This window comes from Macaca thibetana, chromosome 1 (assembly GCF_024542745.1).
Source record: "Macaca thibetana thibetana isolate TM-01 chromosome 1, ASM2454274v1, whole genome shotgun sequence".
NCBI classification, from domain to species: Eukaryota; Metazoa; Chordata; class Mammalia; order Primates; family Cercopithecidae; genus Macaca; species Macaca thibetana.
Genome location: NC_065578.1, coordinates 161,340,458 through 161,363,529, shown reverse-complemented (window position 1 = coordinate 161,363,529; position 23,072 = coordinate 161,340,458). Strand labels below are relative to the sequence as shown.

At 40.7% G+C, this 23,072-nt stretch overlaps 2 protein-coding genes across 5 annotated transcripts in view; both read left to right on the top strand.

The window, feature by feature from the left end:
- The window catches only part of SHISA4 (shisa family member 4), a 429,323-nt gene that overhangs the window by 383,346 nt on the left and 22,905 nt on the right, over positions 1–23,072 (top strand). The gene's annotated exons all lie outside the window — the stretch shown is intronic.
- Positions 1–23,072, top strand: part of IPO9 (importin 9) — a 59,213-nt gene that overhangs the window by 21,152 nt on the left and 14,989 nt on the right. For all 4 annotated transcript variants that reach the window (XR_007720116.1, XM_050762956.1, XM_050762970.1 and 1 more), the window contains exons 5-16: positions 2,987–3,075; positions 3,880–3,966; positions 5,458–5,577; positions 5,682–5,782; positions 5,983–6,041; positions 6,646–6,797; positions 8,605–8,703; positions 10,259–10,365; positions 10,665–10,804; positions 15,402–15,561; positions 20,555–20,781; positions 22,485–22,633. Coding sequence is in view for 3 of the 4 variants with exons in the window: in XM_050762956.1 (XP_050618913.1) it covers positions 2,987–3,075; positions 3,880–3,966; positions 5,458–5,577; positions 5,682–5,782; positions 5,983–6,041; positions 6,646–6,797; positions 8,605–8,703; positions 10,259–10,365; positions 10,665–10,804; positions 15,402–15,561; positions 20,555–20,781; positions 22,485–22,633 (1,490 nt within the window). In the remaining variant the exon portion in view is untranslated. The remainder of the gene's footprint in view (positions 1–2,986; positions 3,076–3,879; positions 3,967–5,457; positions 5,578–5,681; positions 5,783–5,982; positions 6,042–6,645; positions 6,798–8,604; positions 8,704–10,258; positions 10,366–10,664; positions 10,805–15,401; positions 15,562–20,554; positions 20,782–22,484; positions 22,634–23,072) is intronic.

Below are 23,072 nucleotides of genomic sequence, written 5' to 3'. Positions count from 1 at the left end.
TTTAAAAAGAAGATAAAAACAGTATAGCCATATAATCCTGACCTTCATTTAGCCAGTTAGAGAATATGTAGAACATAAGAAGTTGATAAAAATACTTCTACTTTTAGTTCAAAGAGATTTGATGGATATCTCTTCTAAACCTGATTAAGTTATCAATCCCTCCCAGAATCTGCTTTCATGTATCCTTAAGGATGGCCTGAGTTTCCCAGTCCTTTGCAAGTTCCTCCCTGCTTCTTATTCCCTAGATGAAGTCACTACTCTGTTTTGCCTTCAAGAAATTCTTACCTGGCCTTTAGTCATCCTGTACTGATCCTTTAGAAATCATCTTTCTCCTTCGTTTATGGAGGTTTGTAGAAGTCCCACCAATATCTTCTCTTTCTCTATGACCTACTAGCTTACCTGAAATGTTTTCTTACCTAGTTGTGAATGCCAGTTCTATTCTCTCTCAATCTCAGTTTACTGAACTTGGCACATAGGCCCAATTTTGCTAGTCCATGTGATGTTAATGGTAGATAATATCAACTCTTTGTCAAATGCAAATCTTTCTTCTCCTTTTGTTTCAAAATCACCTCTTCCCATGCCCCCAGCTGCCTTTTTGAATTACCACTATATTCATATTGATTGCCTATGACAAAGCTTCAGTTTTTAGCTCAGATACAGAACAGACTTACCAAAAAGATCAAAATGTTCCTTGCTCAGATTTTCACTTCCCTGCTTATTGCCCTTACTTCTCCTTTATGACTCATTCATTGTTCAAGTGATTTCACACACCCGTCTCCATGAAATTGGCCTTTCAGGATTCTTTATTCACCACTTCATAGTGCCAGGATATCAATTAACAGATACATGTTCTACCAAGGAAAGAAAGCCTGTTCCCTCTCAGTCTTCCAACATGAAATTCAGCTTCTTTTGACAAACCTGGAGAGAAAGGTGTTTGTACATTTATCTTGATTTGGATGCTGAAGAGTCCTTATTGTGTTTGACTAAGGAAATTACTGTTCAGTGAGATCACTTTTCTGCCAGCCACAGGGAAAGAACTCTTGGGGAAATTCGTGTCCTTTTGTAATGGAGTCACCAGACATGGAATGGCTGGCAGCCAACCCCATTCCCAAATACTTGCTCCAAATATTTTCAAACGAGGGTAGACTGTACTCTGACAACAAAAACTTAGGCGTGCATGAAGATAGCAAGACATGGTGGTTGGACAGAGGCCCATTAGGAGAATGGGACTGATTCTCTTCAGAGTTTTTCAAGATACTATACCAGTTTCCCTTTAATGAGGCTTCCTATTAAACTTATCTATTTATAGATGAGAACCAACTAAGGCTCATGGTGTAAAGGAAATGTAAACATAGCAGCTAAGGATTAGAAGATTTGATCCACCAGATACAGCTTTTTCTTTATTCTCAAAGAAATTTGGAGATTGAGTTGTTGCTGGAGTCCTAGAATTTTTCTGACTTGCTGAATCACCTCAGAAAACTTTTGGAATTAAACCTATAAAGTATTAATAAATTGATACCAGGGATGAGTATAGGAGAGTAAAAAGCAGTTAAGCATTTTATTAGCGGAATTAAATTATACTATATTTTCAATAAAAACTTGTTATGCCATCTGTCATATTTGTTTGGACTAATTTCCTTGGATTTCTAAATAAAATAGAACACTCACTTACCATTCAAAGCTCATACTTTATTCTTGAGGAGGAAATTACAGCTGTAAAGAAAATTCAACCTTGAGTATTTGGTCTCCATTTGACTCATGGGGATTGATACTGCTCAAAATTGTGGAGTACCTTAACCTTGAAAATGCCAACTTGCGTTTCTAGCTGTGTATCTTTTCCCAAAATGTCCCAAGTGGTTAGCTTTATTTTTATTTTTTTTTTATTTATTTATTTCAGACGTGATCTTACTCTGTCACCCGGGCTCAGGTATAGTGGCACTGTTGTAGCTTACTGTAACCTTGACTTCCTAGGCTCAAGTGAGCCTCCTGCCTCAGCATCCTAAGTAGCTGGCACTACAGACACATGCCACCACACGCAGCATTTTGTTTTTTTTGTTTGTTTGTTTTTTTAATGTAGTGGCAGATCTTGCTATGTTCAGGCTGGTCTTGAACTCCTGACCTCAAGTGATCCTCCTGCCTCAGCCTCCCAAAGCTCTGGGATTACAGGCATAAGCCGCTGTGCCCAGCGCCTATGTCCATTTTTATAGTGATAACGTGGAAAAGCATCAGGTAAAGTGAATAGTTATTGGAACTCAAGGGCTTTTATTCTGCTTTGTAACATGAATCCAGGGGTCCTTTGTGCTGTCTCAGTACCTTGTGTGTGGTGTATGTTTTTTTTTTTTTTTTTTTGAAGAAATGAAGGGAAAGATACGACCCATATTTCCGTCACCTTCGAGTCTCATTCTGTGTATAGGTTGCTTTTTGCCACATTTATATAGAAAATTCCTATTTGTTCCAGTTAGCAGCAGCCTCTGACTTTTAGGTCAATAAATATCATCTACTGAGAAGAGTATAACATATACAAAGAGGAGTTGAGGCCTAGTAAGTCTGTACATATTTTACTATGTGCATCAAACTAGCTTGCCAAGTGAAAGTACTGAAAATAGAACCAAAGGTAAGAAACCTCGAAGTGTAACTGAATGTTGACAGATGAGCACAAGGTAAATTAATACAGAATTTTCCCAAGTTGACCTCACAAGGACATTTATGCAGTTCTATTACAGATTTTCTTTCAGTATTTATATTAAAGTTTTCTTTTTTAATTGCTTGTATTTTTCTCTATTTCCATGTTATTCTTTCTCCTTCTAACAAATAATCAGTAACTCTTGCTACTTTTGCTTTCACAGAATGAGACCACCAGGCCAGTGTCTTTACCTGTGTGCTGTCTGTTTGCGAACTGCCACCTAGAAGCAGTTCAGAAAATATCAACCTTAATATCTTTATGAAGCAGTATTTTTTTTAAACAGTACTACTTTTTTCTTTGTAGAATTCACTCGAGAAGTGACAGACACACAGATGCCACTTGTTGCTCCTGTCATTCTCCCAGAGATGTATAAGATCTTCACCATGGCTGAGGTATGAAATCTCAGCTCCAAGATTATAGTGAGTTCAGGCTGTCTTCAGCCCCCAGCCTTTCAGGTGGGAGATTATGGTGTTTGCAACTGATCTCAATACCTAAAGACTAGAACTGACAAAGATTTGGATCTGAATCTGCGTTAACCTTAGACCTTTCACTCAACTACAAGGGCAAGCCTTTGATAAAAGAGTGAAATAGCTGAAATATTTCTTCACATATCGTACTTCCTGGCATCCAGTAGCCCCTAGGTAGATAAATAGTGCCTTCCTTCATGCTACTTCCAGCCTCAGTTTATTGAGTTATCCCACCTAAGCTTGCCTACCTCAGCTAAGTAATTGGAAGCAATCTATCACTGCGTTGCCCATAATAGACCCTTAATATATTGCATATATATTTGATTAGAGTGTATATGAATGATAACTCATTTACAATAAGATGTAAATACCTGATGGATAATGTAACTTCCCTATTCACCTCTGCCCCCAACCAATAGTCTGCATTTTAAAGGAAATATATTGGCTGTGTTGGGATTTTAAGCACTACCCAGCCTGGTATTTTTTAATCAAATGAACCCACAGAGGCCCATGTATAAGGTTCATTCCAATAAGTTCCAACATTATGATTCTGCTACCTTTCATTCTCTGAATTACAGAAGTCTGCCTCCTGTAAATGTAAATGAGTTACATTTCCCATTTCTCATATAAGGATTCATTAGTCATAGTTTTACTTCTAGTCCAAGATACACACATACCTACACATTCCAATGTCGTGGCTGTGCTGTTATGCTGTAACCTTTTTTCCAGGTGTATGGTATTCGAACCCGTTCCCGAGCCGTGGAAATATTTACCACTTGTGCCCATATGATCTGTAACATGGAGGAGCTGGAAAAGGTAAGCAGGTCTTTGGATCAATAACAGACTTCATGCTTACAAGTTTTATTCATGCAGAGCAGTGAGTCGTTTCATGATAGCAGCACCAAAAAGCACACTAACCAGTATTAGAGATAGATTTAACATTTTTATTAAATTATTATTATTGTTTTTTTCCAGACAGGGTCTTGTTCTGTCACCCAGGCTGGAGTACAGTGGCGCAATCATGGCTCACTGCAGCCTTGAACTCCTGGGCTTAAGTGATCCCCTGACCTCAGCACCCCCGACCCCCAGTAGGAACTACAGGTGTGGTGTGCACCACCACACTTGGCTGATTTTATTTTGTAAATTTTTGTAGAGATAGGGTCTCACTGTATTGCCCAGGCTGGTCTTAAACTTCTGGGCTCAAGCAATCTTCCTGCCTCAGCCTCCCATAGTGCTGGGATTATAAGCATGAATCACAGCTCCCAGCTGTATTTTTATTTTTTTATTTATTTGGATTTTTTTGAGACAAGATCTTGCTCTGTCACCCAGGCTGGAATGCAGTGGCATGATCATAGCTCACTGCAGCCTCAACCTCACAGGTTCAAGCAATCCTCTCATCTCAGCCTCCCAAGTTGCTGAGACCACCAGCATGTGCCACCACTCCCGGCGAATGAATGAATGAATGAATTTATTTAGAGATGGAGTCTCACTCTGTTGCTAGGCTGAAGTGCAGTGGTGCGATCTCAGCTCACTGCAACGTCCACCTCCCAGGTTCAAGCAATTCTTCTGCCTCAGCCTCCGAGTAGCTGGGACTATAGGCACGCCCCATCATGCCCAGCTAATTTTTGTATTTTTAGTAGAGACAGGGTTTCACCATGTTGGCCAGGATGGTCTCGATATCTTGACCTCATGATCCGCCCACCTCGGCCTCCCAAAGTGCTGGGATTACAGGCATGAGCCACCGTGCCCAGCCTAATTAATTTATTTTTGTAGAGACGGGGTCTCTCCCTAGTTGCCTAGGCTCATCTTGAACTCCTAGGCTCAAGTGATCCTCCCACCTTGGCCTCCCAAAGTGCTAGGACTACAGGTGTGAGTCGCCACACCTGGCCTGATTGAATTTTCAACTTGTAAAAAGCTTAGTCTTCTTTTGGGTCTTCTTCAAACACCTTATTCTATATCCTTTTCATAGTAGTCATCACTCAGAACTTTCCTACTCTTTTATGGCCCTCTTGCGTGAAGCAAAGCTAGCTGAAAAATACCAATCCCTGTGATTCAGAAGCAGTTAGGAGGAAAGTTGGTCTTACATAATAGTTTTTAAGAGGGCTTTGATGAAGAACTGCAAGTGCTGGTTAAGGAAACATGAAATCTTAGGTAACACCTTCATTGACTTTATAGCTATTCTCTTCTGATCAGGCTTGGAGCTTGAAGAGAGCTTTAGGTGCCTTTCACATATCAGTGTTTGATATATATGTGTTGAAGCCATGGATTAGGGATTTATCCAGCATTGACTTTGGTTTCTGTTATCAGGGTGCAGCCAAAGTCCTGATCTTTCCCGTGGTGCAGCAGTTCACAGAGGCCTTTGTTCAGGCCCTCCAGATACCAGATGGCCCCACATCTGACAGTGGGTTTAAGATGGAGGTCCTAAAGGTAAACACTACCAGTGAAATATTTGGTGTTTGAGAGGGTGGTCTGAAATCATTTATTTCCTATATATCACTCATAACTTGGGTCCTTTTCTCTTAACTTCTTAGGCAGTGACAGCCCTAGTGAAAAACTTCCCAAAGCACATGGTGTCCTCCATGCAGCAGATTCTGCCTATTGTTTGGAACACCCTAACCGAGAGTGCAGCTTTATATCCTTTCTTGAAAGTTTAAGGGAGCTACTACCACCTATAGTTAGGAATCTCGCATTGGGTCTCACATTCATATGGTTCCACTCTTCTTACACAGGCTTTTTTAAGGTGTCTACTTTTAGTGTTGGAATATGTAACGTTTCCTTGTAGATTATATGTAAAGCAGACTCCAAATTCTGTTTCTTTACTCTTCATCATACTTATGTGAGGACAGAAGTAAATTACACAGAAGAAGTAGAAGATCCTGTGGATTCTGATGGTATGTAGTTTATTTGATCTTTATAGAAATACCAGTTAGTGGGAAAAAGAAAAAGAAGCCAGAGACGGGGGGCATAAAAAACAATAACTTGAGAGGCTTCACTCTATTAAGTGTTTTCTAACTGAGTTTATTTTCAATGTATTAGATGTGGGGAAATGAGAATTGACAATCTTTAATCTGTTCCTGATAGGTAGTTGCATAAATCTCATAAAATCATAGAATTTCTGCGTTGGAAGAGATACTTTTAAGGCCATTTAATCTAGCCTACTTCTGGCATTTTGTTGTGTTTCATTTTGGGGTCCCAGATAATGAGTCTTTCATTTCTGTTTTAATATTTCTAATTATTTCAGATTAGAACAATAGACATACTGGAAAATATATCCAGTGTTTCTGATTCTTTTACTTGAAAAACCAAAGAATATTTAATATCCTCAAAATTACGTTTTGTGACTTCTGAGCCCTCTCTCCCAATTCCTCAGGAATAATCATTAGCAAGTGCTTGAAATATTCAATAATTTACAAAGATTATGTAGTTCATTTTCAGCATGTGTGCTTTCCTTTTGCTTTCTTGTCATTAATTTCTTCTCTTGTGCATTTCCTGCAGGTGAAGTCCTGGGCTTTGAAAATCTCGTCTTTAGCATTTTTGAATTTGTCCATGCTCTACTAGAAAATAGCAAATTCAAAAGCACTGTTAAGAAAGCCTTGCCTGAATTGATTTATTATATTATCCTGTACATGCAAATCACTGAGGAGCAGGTAAATAATATTTGAGAGACAGTTACCATCTTATATTTGGAAAGTGCAACTTAAAGAATGTGAGGTCTTGGTCAAGTGAACACTTTATTTCTAAAAGTAGACACAAGAAGAATAATGAAGAATAATTTCTTTTGGCCGGGCGCGGTGGCTCAAGCCTGTAATCCCAGCACTTTGGGAGGCCGAGACGGGCGGATCACGAGGTCGGGAGATCGAGACCATCCTGGCTAACATGGTGAAACCCCGTCTCTACTAAAAAAATACAATAAACTAGCCGGGCGAGGTGGCGGGCACCTGTAGTCCCAGCTACTCGGGAGGCTGAGGCAGGAGAATGGCGTGAACCCGGGAGGCGGAGCTTGCAGTGAGCTGAGATCCGGCCACTGCACTCCAGCCTGGGTGACAGAGCGAGACTCCGTCTCAAAAAAAAAAAAAAAAAGAATAATTTCTTTTTTTTCGAGAAGGAGTTTCGCTGTTGTTGCCCAGGCTGGAGTGCAGTGGCGTGATCTCGGCTCACTGCAGCCACCACCTCCCAGGTTCAAGCGATTCTCCTGCCTCAGCCTCCCGAGTGGCTGGGATTACAGGCATGTGCCACCATGCCCGGCTAATTTTGTATTTTTAGTAGAGACAGGGTTTCTCCATGTTGGTTAGACTGGTCTCAAACTCCCCGCCTCAGGTGATCCACCCGTCTCGGCCTCCCAAAATGTTGGGATTACAGGCGTGAGCCACCGTTCCCGGCCCCAAGAAGAATAATTTCATGTGAAGTTCTGGGAAAGGTTTGACATCATTTTATTGCCATATCCAAAGTTTTGGAGTTCACCACCACACCTGGCTAATTTTTTTTTTTTTTTTTTTTTTTTTTTTTTTTTTTGCAGAAAAGTACTATACTGTGTTGCCCAGGCTAGTAGTCTCTAACTCCTAGGCTCAAGCAATCTGCCCACCTTGGCCTCCCAAAGTGCTGTGATTACAGGCACGAGCCACTGTGTCTGGCCCACTTTAGCCATTAGAAAATCTCACAGGACCACTAACCTAAGACCCTGATTTTTAGGAGAATCTGTTCCTTCCCTATAGTAAAATGTAATGATCAGACTGTTAGCCTGATGGTGGGTCATCAAAACCAGCAAAGAACGTTGAAAAATTAGGTAATGCCTCGTTTAAAACAGCACAAGAATTGACATAATTTTCACAGTAAATAGTCCATCAGACTTAATCTGTTCAGAAAATCGATCTGTCAAAGGGTAACAGCTGGTTGACATTGGCAGAGAGCTGGTAATCAGCCAGATTCTAAAAGAGAGCAATAGCCATTGCTACCTACCTTGCTACTTGATAGTATTTGTTTCTCTACATCAAAAAGAAAAGATTTTTGAAGCTAGAGTTTTTGTTTCGGTTTTTGTTGTTGTTGTTTTGTTTTGTTTTTTTTAGGACAGGGTCTTGCTGTGTTGCTCAGGCTGGAGTGTAGTGGTGTAGACACAGCTCATGGCAGCCTTGACCTCCCAGGCTCGAGCCATCCTCCTGCCTCAGCCTCCTGAGTAGCTGGGACCACAAGCATATGCCACCATGCCCAGTTGACTTTTTTATTTTTTTGTAGAGGCGGGTTCTCACCATGTTGCCCAGGCTGGTCTCAAACTCCTGGGCTCAAGCAGTTCTCCCACCTTGGCCTCCCAAAGTGTCAGGATTACAGTTGTGAGCCATTGTATCCAGCAAAAGGCTAGAGTTTTGTTCAGGATAATAGGTTGAAATCTTCCTGTATCTGTTGATGAAGAGCTATGAATCAGATTGGCAGCATCACAAAGATATAATTTGATCTTTTCAGATTAAAGTATGGACAGCCAACCCCCAACAGTTTGTAGAAGATGAAGATGATGATACATTCTCCTATACTGTTAGAATAGCAGCTCAAGACTTGTTGCTGGTAAGTTTACCTTGATACTTCAACCACATAATTTTAATCAGTCACTTGAGCTTTTTTTTTTCTAGACAACTAATCCAAGGTGAGCAGTGTTGTTGGGTGACTTTATCTCAGACTTTATTGGGGATGCAAGAGAGTTTCTGAAATGAAGTTTGAGACTCAGAAATTCTAAAATGATTGCTATTGGTTCTAACTTACAACTAAATATTAGATATAAGAATTGTGCAGACCATAGGGCCAGGGTGCGGGGGAGAATTGTATAGAGGATTAAGTGTTCCATGGAATAAGGGTAGTTGAATCAAGAACATTTCAGTTTATGGCAGGCATGGTGGCTTACACTTGTAATCCCAGCACTTGGGGAGGCCAAGGCAGGCAGATCACCTGAGGTCAGGAGTTCGAGACTAGCCGGACCAACATTGAAAAATCCCATCTCTACTAAAAATACAAAATTAACTGGGCTTGGTGGTGCATGCCTGTAATCCCAGCTACTCAGGAGGCTGAGGCAGGAGAATTGCTTGAACCCGGGAAGCGGAGGTTGTGGTGAGCCAAGATCACACCATTGCACTCCAGCCTGGGCAACAAGAGTGAAACTCAGTCTCAAAAAAAAAAAACATTTCAGTTTAATTCACTCTTCAACAAGAATCTGTAGCACAGACCAAAGGTTGGCAAACCTAACAAAACAAAACAGATTGCTGAAATATGAACATCCAAATACCTGCTTATATTTTCTTTGCCTCTTTGAACTAGAGCATAGAGTTGTCTCTAGGCTGAAATACTAAGAAGAAACTGCCACTTACTTCTTGTTGGGTAGGAGATTTGTTCTCTGTTGATGAATCACTTCTCATTATCATTTAGTATTTCTAAGGAGCTATGAAAGATTATATTCAGTTCCAATTAGTAGATTAGACTTATATTTCTATGATCAGGCTCCAGGAGAGCAAATATTTGGTCCATTGTCATCCAAAGCTACATCTATTATTGCTCATTTATACTCTGCTGGAATATAGCCAAAGAAGCCAACTGGTTAGTCTTTTTTTTTTTTTTGAGACGGAGTCTCGCTCTGTCACCCAGGCTGGAGTGCAGTGGCCGGATCTCAGCTCACTGCAAGCTCCGCCTCCCGGGTTCACGCCATTCTCCTGCCTCAGCCTCCCGAGTAGCTGGGACTACAGGTGCCCGCCACCTTGCCCGGTTAGTTTTTTTGTATTTTTTTAGTACAGACGGGGTTTCACTGTGTTAGCCAGGATGGTCTCGATCTCCTGACCTCGTGATCCGCCCATCTTGGCCTCCCAAAGTGCTGGGATTACAGGCTTGAGCCACCGTGCCCGGCGCAACTGGTTAGTCTTACAATGCCTAGGCACTACAGAATACAGATATTACTTGAATTTCATTAGAGACCCTGACCTACTGATATAACATTTTAAATACAATTAATCAAGGTTTGCACATGTATGTAAAAGAGCTTGAACCAATCACTTCTAACAGTCATGACTAAAGCAATTTACAACTAAAATGCATTTAATGGGCACAAACAGATTTATTAGCCCTTCTCTCTCCGTAGGCTGTGGCCACAGATTTCCAGAATGAAAGTGCAGCAGCCCTGGCTGCTGCAGCCACTCGACATTTACAAGAAGCCGAGCAAACCAAAAACAGTGGCACTGAGCACTGGTAAGAGTGAGCCACTAATTAGTTAAGATGCTTTTGTTTACCCCTTCTTAAAAAGTCTTGAAAGGATGGATTTATTTTTATCTTAATTTGAAAATCTGGTTTTAATTTAATAACAGATTTAATCTCTTATTAAAATTGTACTCTGTTTTCAGCTGTAGGTTAGAATGGAAGGGCTTAAGATAAATGACTCTTTTGGAAGAGATTGTGGTGGAGTGCCCTTTTCTGAGTCTTCTTTCCTCAAATATTTATCTTTTTTGGCAGTGTAGTATGTTTTACTAGGCTGTAGTATCCTTTCACAGGTGGAAGATCCATGAGGCATGCATGCTTGCCCTAGGCTCAGTGAAGGCCATCATCACTGACAGTGTGAAAAATGGCAGGATTCATTTTGACATGCATGGGTTCCTGACCAATGTCATCCTTGCAGACCTCAACCTCTCAGGTATGTTTCAGCACATGCCAGGATGCTAGAAGCTTTTTAGACCTGTCATTAACTTGGTTATATGGTTCACTTAGACTGGTAGGCCAGATATTCTTGTGTCCTTTGAGTGAAAATTGTTTGCACCCTACAGCTTGAACTCATCCAAACCTCTAAAACAGCCCAGAGACCTTGACTTAAGCTTCACCTAATAACAATCTAATATTGCCTAGTTCATAATTCTTCCATGATGTTTATGTTTCTTCCCAAATTGGCATTCCCATTTGTGGTTGTTTTTGGCATTTGAATGGATTGCAAATCTGGTGCTGTATCTTCAGAATTAACGAGTTCTGCTCCCATTGTTGAAGCATTCTGTATCAGGCACATTCTTCCTGTTTGTTTCCTGTCATTTTTCTCAAACTTTATTTTTGGCCAATATCCAAATAATTAAAGTGTTCCATTCTCATTCCATGTTAGCTGTCTGTCTTAAAAAGAAAAAAGTAGGCGAGGTGTGATGGCTCACGCCTCTAATCCCAGCACTTTGGGAGGTTGAGGCAGGTGACTCACCTGAGGTCAGGAGTTCAAGACCAGCGTGGCCAACTTGGCGAAACCCCACCTCTACTAAAAATATAAAAAGTAGCCGGGTGTGGTAGCGGGAGGCTGTAGTCTCAGCTACTCAAGAGGCTAAGGCAGGAGAATCACTTGAACCCAGGAGGCGGAGGTTGCAGTGAAATGAGATCATACCACTGTATTCCACCCTGGGTGACAGATCAAGACTCAGTTAAAAAAAAAAAAAAAAAGTAGCCCTTTACTATTAGACCGATTTCTTCCACAATACAGAGCAGTAGCTAAGAATCATTGTCTGTGTGGCATTTTCTGCTACTTGCTTCTGCCATGCCATGCCTTTTCTCATCCTTGGAGCCAGATCCCCATCCCAAAACACTACCTTTGCTTTCTCTCTCAGTACCTAAATCATGGAACGTTTGGTATGATTTGCTCCGTTTTCAGTCCATTTACTTCCTCTCCATAGGATAGTTCTGGGAGTAGCTTACGCCATTTGAAAATGTTCTGCTCTGTGATTTTAAATAGGTAATCTATTATCGGGTATCTCACTCCATCACTTCCATTCTCTGAATCACAAATTAAAATGGTTGTACATCCAGAGCTCAGATCCATTGGGAATATCCTGTTTCACTCTGTACTTATCATATGCTGCATTGTTGAATATGTTTTCTTACTCCTACTAGTAAGGTCTCTGAGAATAGAAGTCATGTCTAATGTTTGTATCCTACAAGTGCCTTGAGTAGGCATCCCGTAATTACATTGAAAGATTTCTGAAGCCCATTAACACATTTCTTGTAGAGTTTACCCTAGCAAAGATTTTTCAAAGACTTTGGAAATTTTAGAATATTTGTCATTTAGACTGGAAAAAGGCTCAGTATATATCATTTGTTAATCCTGCCTGTAGCTAAAACCTTTTCTACTCCAACCATTCTGAAACTTTCTGGTTACAAATTATCAACAATTTAAAAGACATTTTTATGTGGCTTTGATTTATTAATATTTACTATACTAAAAATTAAAACTGAGATGTTTTTAAAATAAAAGAAATGGAAACATGCATTCCACTGGCTGTCAGAGCCATGAATATCACATATCACATAACCTCTGGAAAACTACACTGTATACTTGTGAAAGAATGAAAGTGGCTGGTCGTGGTGGCTCATGCCTGTAATCCCAGCACTTTGGGAGGCTGAGGTGGGTGGATCACGAGGTCAGGAGATCGAGACCATCCTGGCTAACACGGTGAAACCCCGTCACTACTAAAAATACAAAAAAAAAATTAGCCGGGCGTGGTGGTGGGTGCCTGTAGTCCCAGCTACTCGGGAGGCTGAGGCAGGAGAATGGCGTGAACCCGGGAGGCGAAGCTTGTAGTGAGTCGAGATCACGCCACTGCAGTCCAGCCTGGGCAACAGAGCAAGACTTCGTCTCAAAAAAATAAATTAAAAAAAAAAAAAAAAAATGAAAGCGAGGCTGGGCTTGGTGGCTCATGCCTGTAACTCCAGCACTTTGGGAGGCTGAGGTGGGCAGATCATGAGGTCAGGAATTCAAGACCAGCCTGGCTAACATGGTGTAACCCCATCTCTACTGAGAAATACAAAAATTAGGTGGGCATGGTGGCACACATCTGTAATCCCAGCTACTCATGAGGCTGAAGTAGGAGAATTGCTTGAATCCAGGAGGCGGAGGTTGCAGTGAGCCAAGATCGTGCTACTGCACTCCAGCCTGGGCAACAGAGCGAGACTCCATCTCAAAAAGAAAGAAAGAATGAAGGTGAAAAAACTAATGTCTCTGTATTACTTTGAAAATAGTTTTAATTTTAGGGAATTTCTGGACCATCCTTTTGGGAACTGCTTCTGTACATTATATAAAGTTATAAACAGTTTCTCACTTACAGTGATTGGACTTACGATTTTTCAACTTTACAGTGATGCCAAAGCAATATACATTTAGTAGAAATCATACTTCAAGTACCCTTACAACCATTCTGTTTTCACTTTCAGTACAGTATTCAATACATTATATGAGATATTCAACACTTTATTATAAAATAGGCTTTGTGTTAGATGAGTTTGCCCAACTTTACACTAATGTAAGTGTCCTGAGCATGTTTAAGGTAGGCTCGGTTAAGCTGTGATGTTCAGTATTAAATTTAAGTGCATTTTTAACTTGCAGTATTTTCAACTTACGATGGGTTTATTAGGAAGTAACCCCATCATAAGCAGAGGAGCATCTGTATTGTATAATTGTTTGGCACAGTTTATTAGGTTCTGTTCAATGTTTTCTGTCAACAGGATGTTTATTGTGTGAGTAACCAAGTTAAGCCCTGTGACAAGCTGAATAAGAATAGTCTCTCCTCAGCAGCTTATAGTAAACAAGGGTAGTAATCCTTAAATTAGTGGCTAGACTATCAAACAATATATATAACATGTAAGAACACTAAAGACAGAATTACTGTGGCACAGAGATAGTTAGAATTGCTTCAGCCTAAGAGATGAATAAATAAGTAATGCAAGGAGGTGAATATGTTGGCTTGCAATATGAACAAGGCAGAGAGCTGGGAGAGTAAGATGTAAGTTGCTAAGGAGGGATGTGTACTTGAGTTTGGAAACCATAAAGGGAAATCGTAGGTAATGCTAGAGTCACTGATCTTAGGGAGCCTTGAAATGACTAGGGTAATCTTTATTTGGTGGACTATGGAATTCATTGACAGATTTTAAATAGAAGAATGACATGATCAGAGCTATAATTAAAGTTTTAAGAGTGGTCCAAGGCCGCGCGCGGTTGCTCATGCCTGTAATCCCAGCACTTTGGGAGGCCGAGGCGGGTAAATCACTTGAGGTCAGGAGTTCGAGACCAGCCTGACCAACATGGTGAAACCCCGTTTCTACTAAAAATACAAAAAGTAGCCAGGCATGGTGGCATGCACCTATAATCCCAGCTACTCGGGAGGCTGAGGCAGGAGAATCGCTTGAACCTGGGAGGCAGAGGTTACAGTGAGCTGAGATGGTGCCACTATACTCCAGCCTGGGTGACAGAGCGAGACTCCGTCTCAAGAAAAAAGGAAAAAAAGAGTGGTCCAAAAGTGGGAATAAACAACAATGGAGATGGCATTTAGAAGATTAAGTGGGCCGGGCGCCATGGCTCAGGCCTGTAATCCCAGCACTTTTGGAGGCCAAGGCAGGTGGATCACCTAAGGTCGGGAATTCGAGACCAGCCTGACCAACATGGAGAAACCCCATCTCTACTAAAAGTACAAAATTAGCTGGGCATGGTGGCGCATACCTGTAATCCCAGCTACTGGGGAGCCTGAGGCAGGAGAATCGCTTGAACCCAGGAGGTGGAGTTTGTAGTAAGCCGAGATCGCGCTATTGTACTCCAGCCTGGGCAACAAGAGCGAAACTCCACCTCCAAAAAAAAAAAAAGATTAACTAGTAGTGCAGGTAAGGAATAATGAGAGCTCAGGGAGGACTGGGGTGGTAAAATCCTTTTAGTCTAATAGTATTCAAGATCTACTTTGCTCGCAAGAGACAAGGGAAAACTGGGAAATTGATTTTGTACCACAGGTCACACATTTGCTTTCATCATACAAGGTTACGCTTTTTCTCTCAAATAAGTTGTACATACTATGTAGCATCCATTTACTTCTAAAAAATTGAGGAATGGAGGGCCGGGCGTGGTGGCTCACGCCTGTAATCCCAGCACTTTGGGAGGCTGAGGCGGGCAGATCACTTGAGGTCCAGAGTTTTAGACCAGCCTGGCCAACATGGCGAAACGCCATCTCTACTAAAAATACAAAAAATTAGCTGGGTGTGGTGGCAGGTGCCTGTGATCCCGGCTATTCAGGAGGCTAAGGCAGGAGAATTGCTTGAACCTGGGGGGACAGAGGTTGCAATGAGCCAAGATTGCACCATTGCACTCCAGCCTGGGTGACAGAGTGAGACTCCATCTCAAAAAAAAAAAAAAAAAAAAAAAAAATTGGAATGAATGTGGGAAAGAGAAAGGACAAGTAATAGGAATTTTCATTTTCCAGCCCCTAATTGCTCTGTCTTTCTCCCAGTGTCTCCTTTCCTCTTGGGCCGGGCACTTTGGGCTGCCAGTCGGTTCACTGTTGCTATGTCCCCTGAACTGATCCAGCAGTTCCTACAGGCAACAGTTAGTGGTCTTCACGAGACACAGCCCCCGTCAGTTCGAATTTCTGCAGTGAGAGCCATCTGGGGGTGAGTATGCTACCCTAGGGTGATAATTATCTTAAGGGAAAGTTGCTCAGGTTAGATATACCAAATCACAGTTTTCCAATGAATTATGTTGCTTGGAAATCCCTGCTAATGATCTCCTTCAGGGTGAATGTTGGAAGGACAGGGAAAGAAACCATGCTAGGGACATGGATTTTATGAGTCCAGAAGATGTCCTGTTTCTTTCTGCTCCTCTTCCTCTTTAAATTCACTCCAGTTCTGGAATCATCTAGGCAACTCCCTTTCTCTTAATGCTAAAGAACCTGAGGCTTGGAGAGAAAAATGTTTTGCACAGGGTTGCACAATTGATGAATGATAGAAGCAGGATTACAGTCTACATCGTTTTGTTGGTTGATTATATTTATATTAGAAACCAAATCTGGGATAATGTGGCCTAGAAATACTGCTTATTTTTTCCTAGTTTTACTGTCTTTTTTAAGGCTAGTGTTACTAATGGATCAAAAGTAATTTATTTATATTCCTACACAGACTAGAAGGACCATTGTTTTAAGGAATATTTTAGTATCAAACTTAAACATCTCAACTGAATCCTAAAACTACCAACACAAAATTTATTTTCCATGTGCCTGCCCTGTCATACCTTTTAAGGCAGAGGAGTACCTTTTGAGATGCCGTGTTATGTGTCATTAGAAAGCATTCATGAACTGTCTGTTTTAATTAAATGCTTAATGTTATGACCATAAACAGAGTCCCATCTTTTTCTGCTTCAATCTAGGTGAAGCAGAACTTTGGCTCTAAAATAATTAGAAGTATTATCTTAAGAGGCAAACTAAGTATAGCATTTCAGAAAGCTCTAAGACCATTGTAAAAGTCTGAGAAGAGAGAGCCCTGGCTGCCTAAGTCATGAATATTATTTTAAGGGTTTTTCTGAGTGTGTACCTGTGGTCACTGCCTGTATAGCTTCTGACCTTTGTGAAACTTGATTTCATTGGAGAATTATCCACTTTGTGTTGTAATTTTATGGAAATGTTTGCAGCTGCAAGCTGTAAGAGGAGTTTGGTATGAATGTGAAAGTACTTTGGGTAAAATAAACCCATTACTTTCCAGAGTGTTTTAGGTAGACGGCAGTACCTATCAGGCATACTTATCAACCTTGATTCTCTCTGGGGGAGATTAGAGTACAAAGAACTTTCATTCTCTGTTATATATAAAAAACATTTTGTTTGTTTCAACAAGTTTATATTACTTTTATAATCAGAAGAACTGTGAAGAAAACTTTTATTTTTAATGTTCATATCTCTTGGACCACATGGGTAGTGGTTTAGTGGTTTTCTTGAGAGATGTAACAGGTCTCTCTGAAGGATGACAAAAGCTATGGATATTCAGACCAGAGAAATGGACACTCATATGTGTTTAGAAAATTTTATGTTCATTGTCAAACACTGAATTCCTTGAAGCCTATCTGTGGATCCCGGTTAAGACCTGTCCTATGAATGGATCGTTAGCTATCTTTCAATAAAGAGTTTCCATTTGGTCATTTCCTATTTAGTTTACCAACCAATTGCAGACTGGCTTACGTCCCTGTCACGTTATTGGAACTGTTTTTCTTTTCTTTTTCTTTTTCTTTTTTTTTTTTTGAGACAGTTATTTCTTGTTGCCCAGGCTGGAGTGCAATGGCACGATCTCAGCTCAACGCAACCTCCGCCTCCTGGGTTCAAGCAATTCTCCTGCTTCAGCCTCCCCAGCACCTGGGATTACAGGCATGTGCCGCCACACCTGGCTAATTTTGTATTTTTAATAGAGATGGGGTTTCTCCATGTTGGTCAGGTTGGTCTCAACTCCCTACTTCAGGTGATCCGCCCACCCCCACCTTCCAAAGTGCTGGGATTACAGACGTGAGCCACTGCGCCCGGCCTGCAGCTGTCTTTTCTAATGTCACTAGTAACCTTTTAATGATAAACATTCCACCATTGCTTTTCTTTTTTTCCTTAGCCCCAGTTTTAATTTATTCCTTCATGTCATAGTTTATGTATCATTGCAAACTCCCTTAAATAATCTCTGAAACAAGATACTGATTGACAAATAATTATACTTGTTTCACATTTTTTAACTCAAATTTATGTCAAACTTTCTCCTGAGCTACAAACTAATGTATTCATTGCTTACTATCCATACCAGGATAGATATCTTACAAGTACCTGAAAATCAACACATTTACTACTGAGCTTGTTATCACCTTCAGGCCTGTCCTACCAGTATTTTCCTTTTTATTAAAGGTAGAAATCTTGTAACTTTAGATCTTGAACTTAAACATCTTGTATTCCTGTTTTAATGAAGGTAGAGATCTCAGATATTTGCCTTTTAGATCTTGGTTCCTTGGCCTCTCATCTCTTCCTTCCCGTCTTCCCTTGCTACTACCCTGATTGTGCTATTTCTCTTCCTTGAATTACTCCAGCAGCTTCCTGATTGATCTATCTGCAGCCTCACACTTCTGCAGACCATATTATTTGAGCTGTCAAGTTGATCTTTCTAAAATAGAAAACTGATTTTCTTGCTCCTGCTGTTAAAATCATTCATGACAGCCAGGCGCAGTGGCTCACGCCTATAATCCCAGCACTTTGGGAGGCCGAGGCGGGCGGATCACAAGGTCAGGAGATCAAAACCATCATGGCCAACATGGTGAAACCCCATCTCTACTGAAAATACAAAAAAAAATTAGCTGGGTGTGGTGGTGCATGCCTGTAGTCCCAGCTATTCAGGAGGCTGAGGCAGGAGAATCACTTGAACCCAGGAGGAGGAGGTTGCAGTGAGCCGAGATCATGGCACTGCACTCCAGCCTGGCAGCAGAGCGAGACTCCATCTCAAAAAAAAAAAATCATTCGTGGCTCCCAGTTATTCTCTTCAAACTTGAGATAGAGGTACTTCAGAAGAAAGTCGTATTATATCAGGCAGTATAGGAAGCCACAGATAAATATATAATATTTTCCTGGGACATCAGTTTCCCCTGGAGACTTTAGGGTAAAGAGAAGATTAGGTGTTAGGAGTAACACAAGTTAAAGAAACACCAACTTCCAAAATAAAGTTCAACCTCTTTTAGCATGGCATACAAGATCCAGTATGATGTAGACAGATGATGCAAACTCTATGTTTTACCATACTGTACAGTTTCAAGTTCATTAGAGGGGCAAAGTAACTATAAACCCTTAGAATAGAAGTGGGAAATGGAGGGAGGGAGAGGACAGATAAATGCTGGTCGAGGGATGGATCCAAAAGCTAGTCTAAGGAGTTGAGAACTGACCAAAGCCAGGTTCCACATCAGCTCTTTAGAAGTTTGGTCAGAGCAGGGTAGTATTGGAATCAAACATTATGAACCAAAAATCAAAAAGTCTGTGGACAGATCTGAGATTAAAGCCCACAGTTTCACTGGTCATTGTGGACCTTGGAAAGCCAACACAAATAATACGGTTATAAGACATTTAAAATAAAACATTTAAGTTAAGAAAAAAAACATTTATTGGCTGGGTACAGTGCTCATGCCTGTAATCTCAGCACTTTGGGAGGCCAAGGCAGGCGGATCACCTGAGGTCAGGAGTTCAAGACCACCCTGGCCAACATAGTGAAACCCAATCTCTACGAAAAATGCAAAAATTAGCTGGGCGTGGTGGCGGGTGCCTGTATTCCCAGCTACTCGGGAGGCTGAGGCAGGAGAGTTGCTTGAACCTGGGAGGCGGAGGTTGCAGGTAGCCGAGATCATGCCACTACATTCCAGCCTGGGGAACAGAGTGAGATTCCATCTCAAAAAAGAAAGAAAGAAAGAAGAACCACTTATTGAGTACTGCTAAGTGCCTTGTTTCTATATTAGGTTCTTTTAACATAGAGAAACAATGTTTTATTGCCTTGTAACTTAGTGCCATTCTAAAGATAAACAAAAGTAAAGATTTAGATAATTTTTGTTGTTGTGGTTTTGTTTTTGTTTTTGTTTTTGTTTGAGACAGTCTCGCTCTTATCACCCAGGCTGGAGTGCAGTGGCATGATCTCGCCTCACTGCAACCTCTGCCTCCCAGGTTCAAGTGATTCTCATGGCTCAGCCTCTCTGAGATTACAGGTATCTGAGATTACAGGTGCGCAACGCCACGGCTAGCTAATTTTTTTGCATTTTTAGTAGAGATGTTTTGTCATGTTGGGCAGGCTGCTCTTGAACCCCTGACCTCAGGTGATCTGCCTGCCTTGGCCCCTCAAAGTGCTGGGATTACAGACGTGAGCTACAGTGCCTGGTCCTAGACAATGTATTTTTAACAGTTGTATCATTTTGGACATGGTAAGCAACATTCAGTAAATATTTGTTGATTGAAAAGAGGCTAATACAGTAAAACTATAAGGGAACTTTAAATCCTACAGCTAATAGGCTGATTTCGAAAGTATAAATAAAATGTTTATATAAGGCCGGGCATGGTGGCTGAAACCTGTAATCCCAGCACTTTGGGAGGCCGAGACGGGTGGATCATGAGGTCAGGAGATTGAAACCATCCTGGCTAACACAGTGAAACCCCGTCTCTACTACAAAAATACAAAAAAACTAGCCAGGCGAGGTGGCGGGCGCCTGTAGTCCCAGCTACTCGGGAGGCTGAGGAGGCAGGAGAATGGCGTGAACCCGGGAGGCAGAGCTTGCAGTGAGCCGAGATACAACCACTGCACTCCAGCCTGGGTGACACAGCGAGACTCCGTCTCAAGAAAAAAAAAAAATGTTTATATAAATTAAGCTTGTTTCAGGATGCAGAAAAAAAAACTTCAAGAAAAAAAGCAGAAGTTTTTAAAGAAAATAGCAAAAGTCAAATAGAGAACATAGAAATGGTGGTGCTAATGTTTATATAATACATCCAGAAAGAAGTAGAAACTTACCTAACTTTAGAATTTGCTTTATAAAGCTACACATATAAATGCTATAATATGTGAGATTAATTGGGAAAACCAGGAATTGAATTTTTTAAATAATAATTGCTTATCTGTCTCTCTCTAGTTATTGTGACCAACTGAAAGTATCAGAAAGTACCCATGTGCTCCAGCCCTTCCTCCCCAGTATCCTGGATGGCTTAATTCACCTAGCAGCCCAGTTCAGCTCAGAGGTCCTCAACCTGGTGATGGAGACCCTGTGCATCGTTTGTACAGTAGACCCCGAATTCACAGCAAGCATGGAAAGCAAAATCTGCCCCTTCACCATCGCCATTTTTCTAAAGTACAGTAATGGTATGCCACCAGGGAGAACTGTGTTATGAGGGGCACCAAAGAAAAGGTGGTGGCTGGGGAATTTAAATGAAAGATTCCCTAGGTTTGGTCTTACCTATGATGCTATGGTTTTAACATCATAAGCAAAGAATCTGGCTTTGGATTAGCAAAAAATAGAATTGTGCTGTAAATGTAGCAGCATTAAAAAATAGAGTACCTATTTCTGTAACACTCTCTAGTAAGGACTTAGGGAAAAAGATAATAAATAAAGGGCTTATAAGCAAGAGACATAATTCAGAACTTTGATGATAGAATAGGAAATTTGGCAAATGAAAAGCCTCCTAAAAGAAAAGGGCTAGGACTATAATTTAGAAAAGGAGATACTAAAGAAAGATACATGTAAAAGTTTATGAACAAAGGTATTCACTAGATATTTTTTACAGTAGTAAAAATTTGGAAATTATAAAAAGACATTAGTTAATTATATCCATAAAATGAAATACTGTTCAGCCATTAAAAATCAAGCTTAAAAGGAATATTTAAAACCATGGGAAAGAGCTTACATTGTAATAAATGAAAAGATACTTTTCCCCAAAAATCCATAGAATATGATCCCAAGTTTTGATTTTTCTTTTAGGAAAGGATATATGTATAGACAAGTATGTTAAAAAAAAAAAAAAAAAAAAAAAAGAAAAAAATACATCAAAATTTTAAGAGTGTTTATCTCTAGGTGGTGGAATTACAGGTGTTTTCTTTATTTTCTGCAGTTTAAGTTTTTTTTTTCCTATAGTGAATGTATTTATTAATACCTTATTACTAGTAAAATATTAAGGATTTTTTTTTTTTTAAAGAGAGAGCTCCAGTATTGAAGCTCAGAAAGATGTACAGGATAAGGATTGTTTATATAATGTGATATACTGAACATGTTATTAGATATGCTTTTTCACTGAAAAATGTGTACTGAGGAGCTTTCCACATTGTGTTCTTGGATATATCTCATTCTTTCAGCCATTACATAGTATTCCATAAAATGGGTATATCATAATTTACCCATTCTGCTAATGGACATCTAGGGTATTCCCAATTTTTTTCTATTACAAACAATGCTGCAGTGATCTTTTAAGATATACTTTAATATACATTGCCTATATATTTCCATACTAAATAGAGGAGGATGTTTTGTTATATAGATAAAGAAGATTGAGCTAAAGTTCCCTTTCTTCATAAGGCTCTGCTTTTTAGGAGTTTTGCCTTTTGCCCCAGAAGTAGCTTTGAGAATTGTTCATGGCTACCATGGCTACCTCATAGGAGATATGTATGATTTCTCTCATGCATCAAAGTCAGTGTTTTGGCAATTTTTGCAACTTTCTTCTTAAAGTATCAGTTGGGCTTTTTTTTTTTTTTTTAAGCATATGGTTTTATAATCTAGGTTTCACAAGAATAAAGACTTTAAAGATTTTTCTTTAGAAAAACTACATTTTGTTTTAGGAGTAGCTGTTGAAGACTAGTCCCTACTTTAATGAAGCCATACAAAGTGTACCTCTTGGAGATTTAGGATCACTCCTGTTCTTTCAGGTTATTCATGTGGCCCCACTAGGTCCCGGATGTGTGATAAGTAATCAATGCAGAAGTTGTTAGGTTAGGGCAAACAACAGGCATCATTAAGCGAGAAGCAGATGCAGACCATTAGGCAGGGGGATTCCGTGTTGCCTTATCCACTTCAGATCCCGTCGTCGCCTCACTGGCTCAGGACATCTTCAAGGAGCTGTCCCAGATTGAAGCCTGTCAGGGCCCAATGCAAATGAGGTTGATTCCCACTCTGGTCAGCATAATGCAGGCCCCAGCAGACAAGATCCCTGCAGGGCTCTGTGCGGTAAGTGGCTGTGTGTGTGTGAGATATACAAGCGCCACCCACAGATGCATGTAGCTGACAAGAACTTAATAGCATTAGAGATTCATGGGGTGATTTTGCTGAGCTCTTTTGCCCACAATGACAGTGGGTGATTCTCTGAAGCTTTAAGAAAATGACTTGGCTTGGCGCGGTGGCTCACGCCTATAATCCCAGCACTTTGGGAGGCCAAGGCAGGTAGATCACAAGGTCAGGAGTTTGAGACCAGCCTGGCCAGTATGGTGAAACCCTGTCTCTCCTAAAAATACAAAAATTAGCCGGGCATGGTGGCAGGCGCCTGCAGTCCCAGCTACTTGGGAGACTGAGGCAGGAGAATCCCTTGAACCCAAGAGGCAGAGGTTGCAGTGAGCGGAGATCGCACCATTGCACTCCAGCCTGAGTGACAGAGTGAGACTCTGCCTCA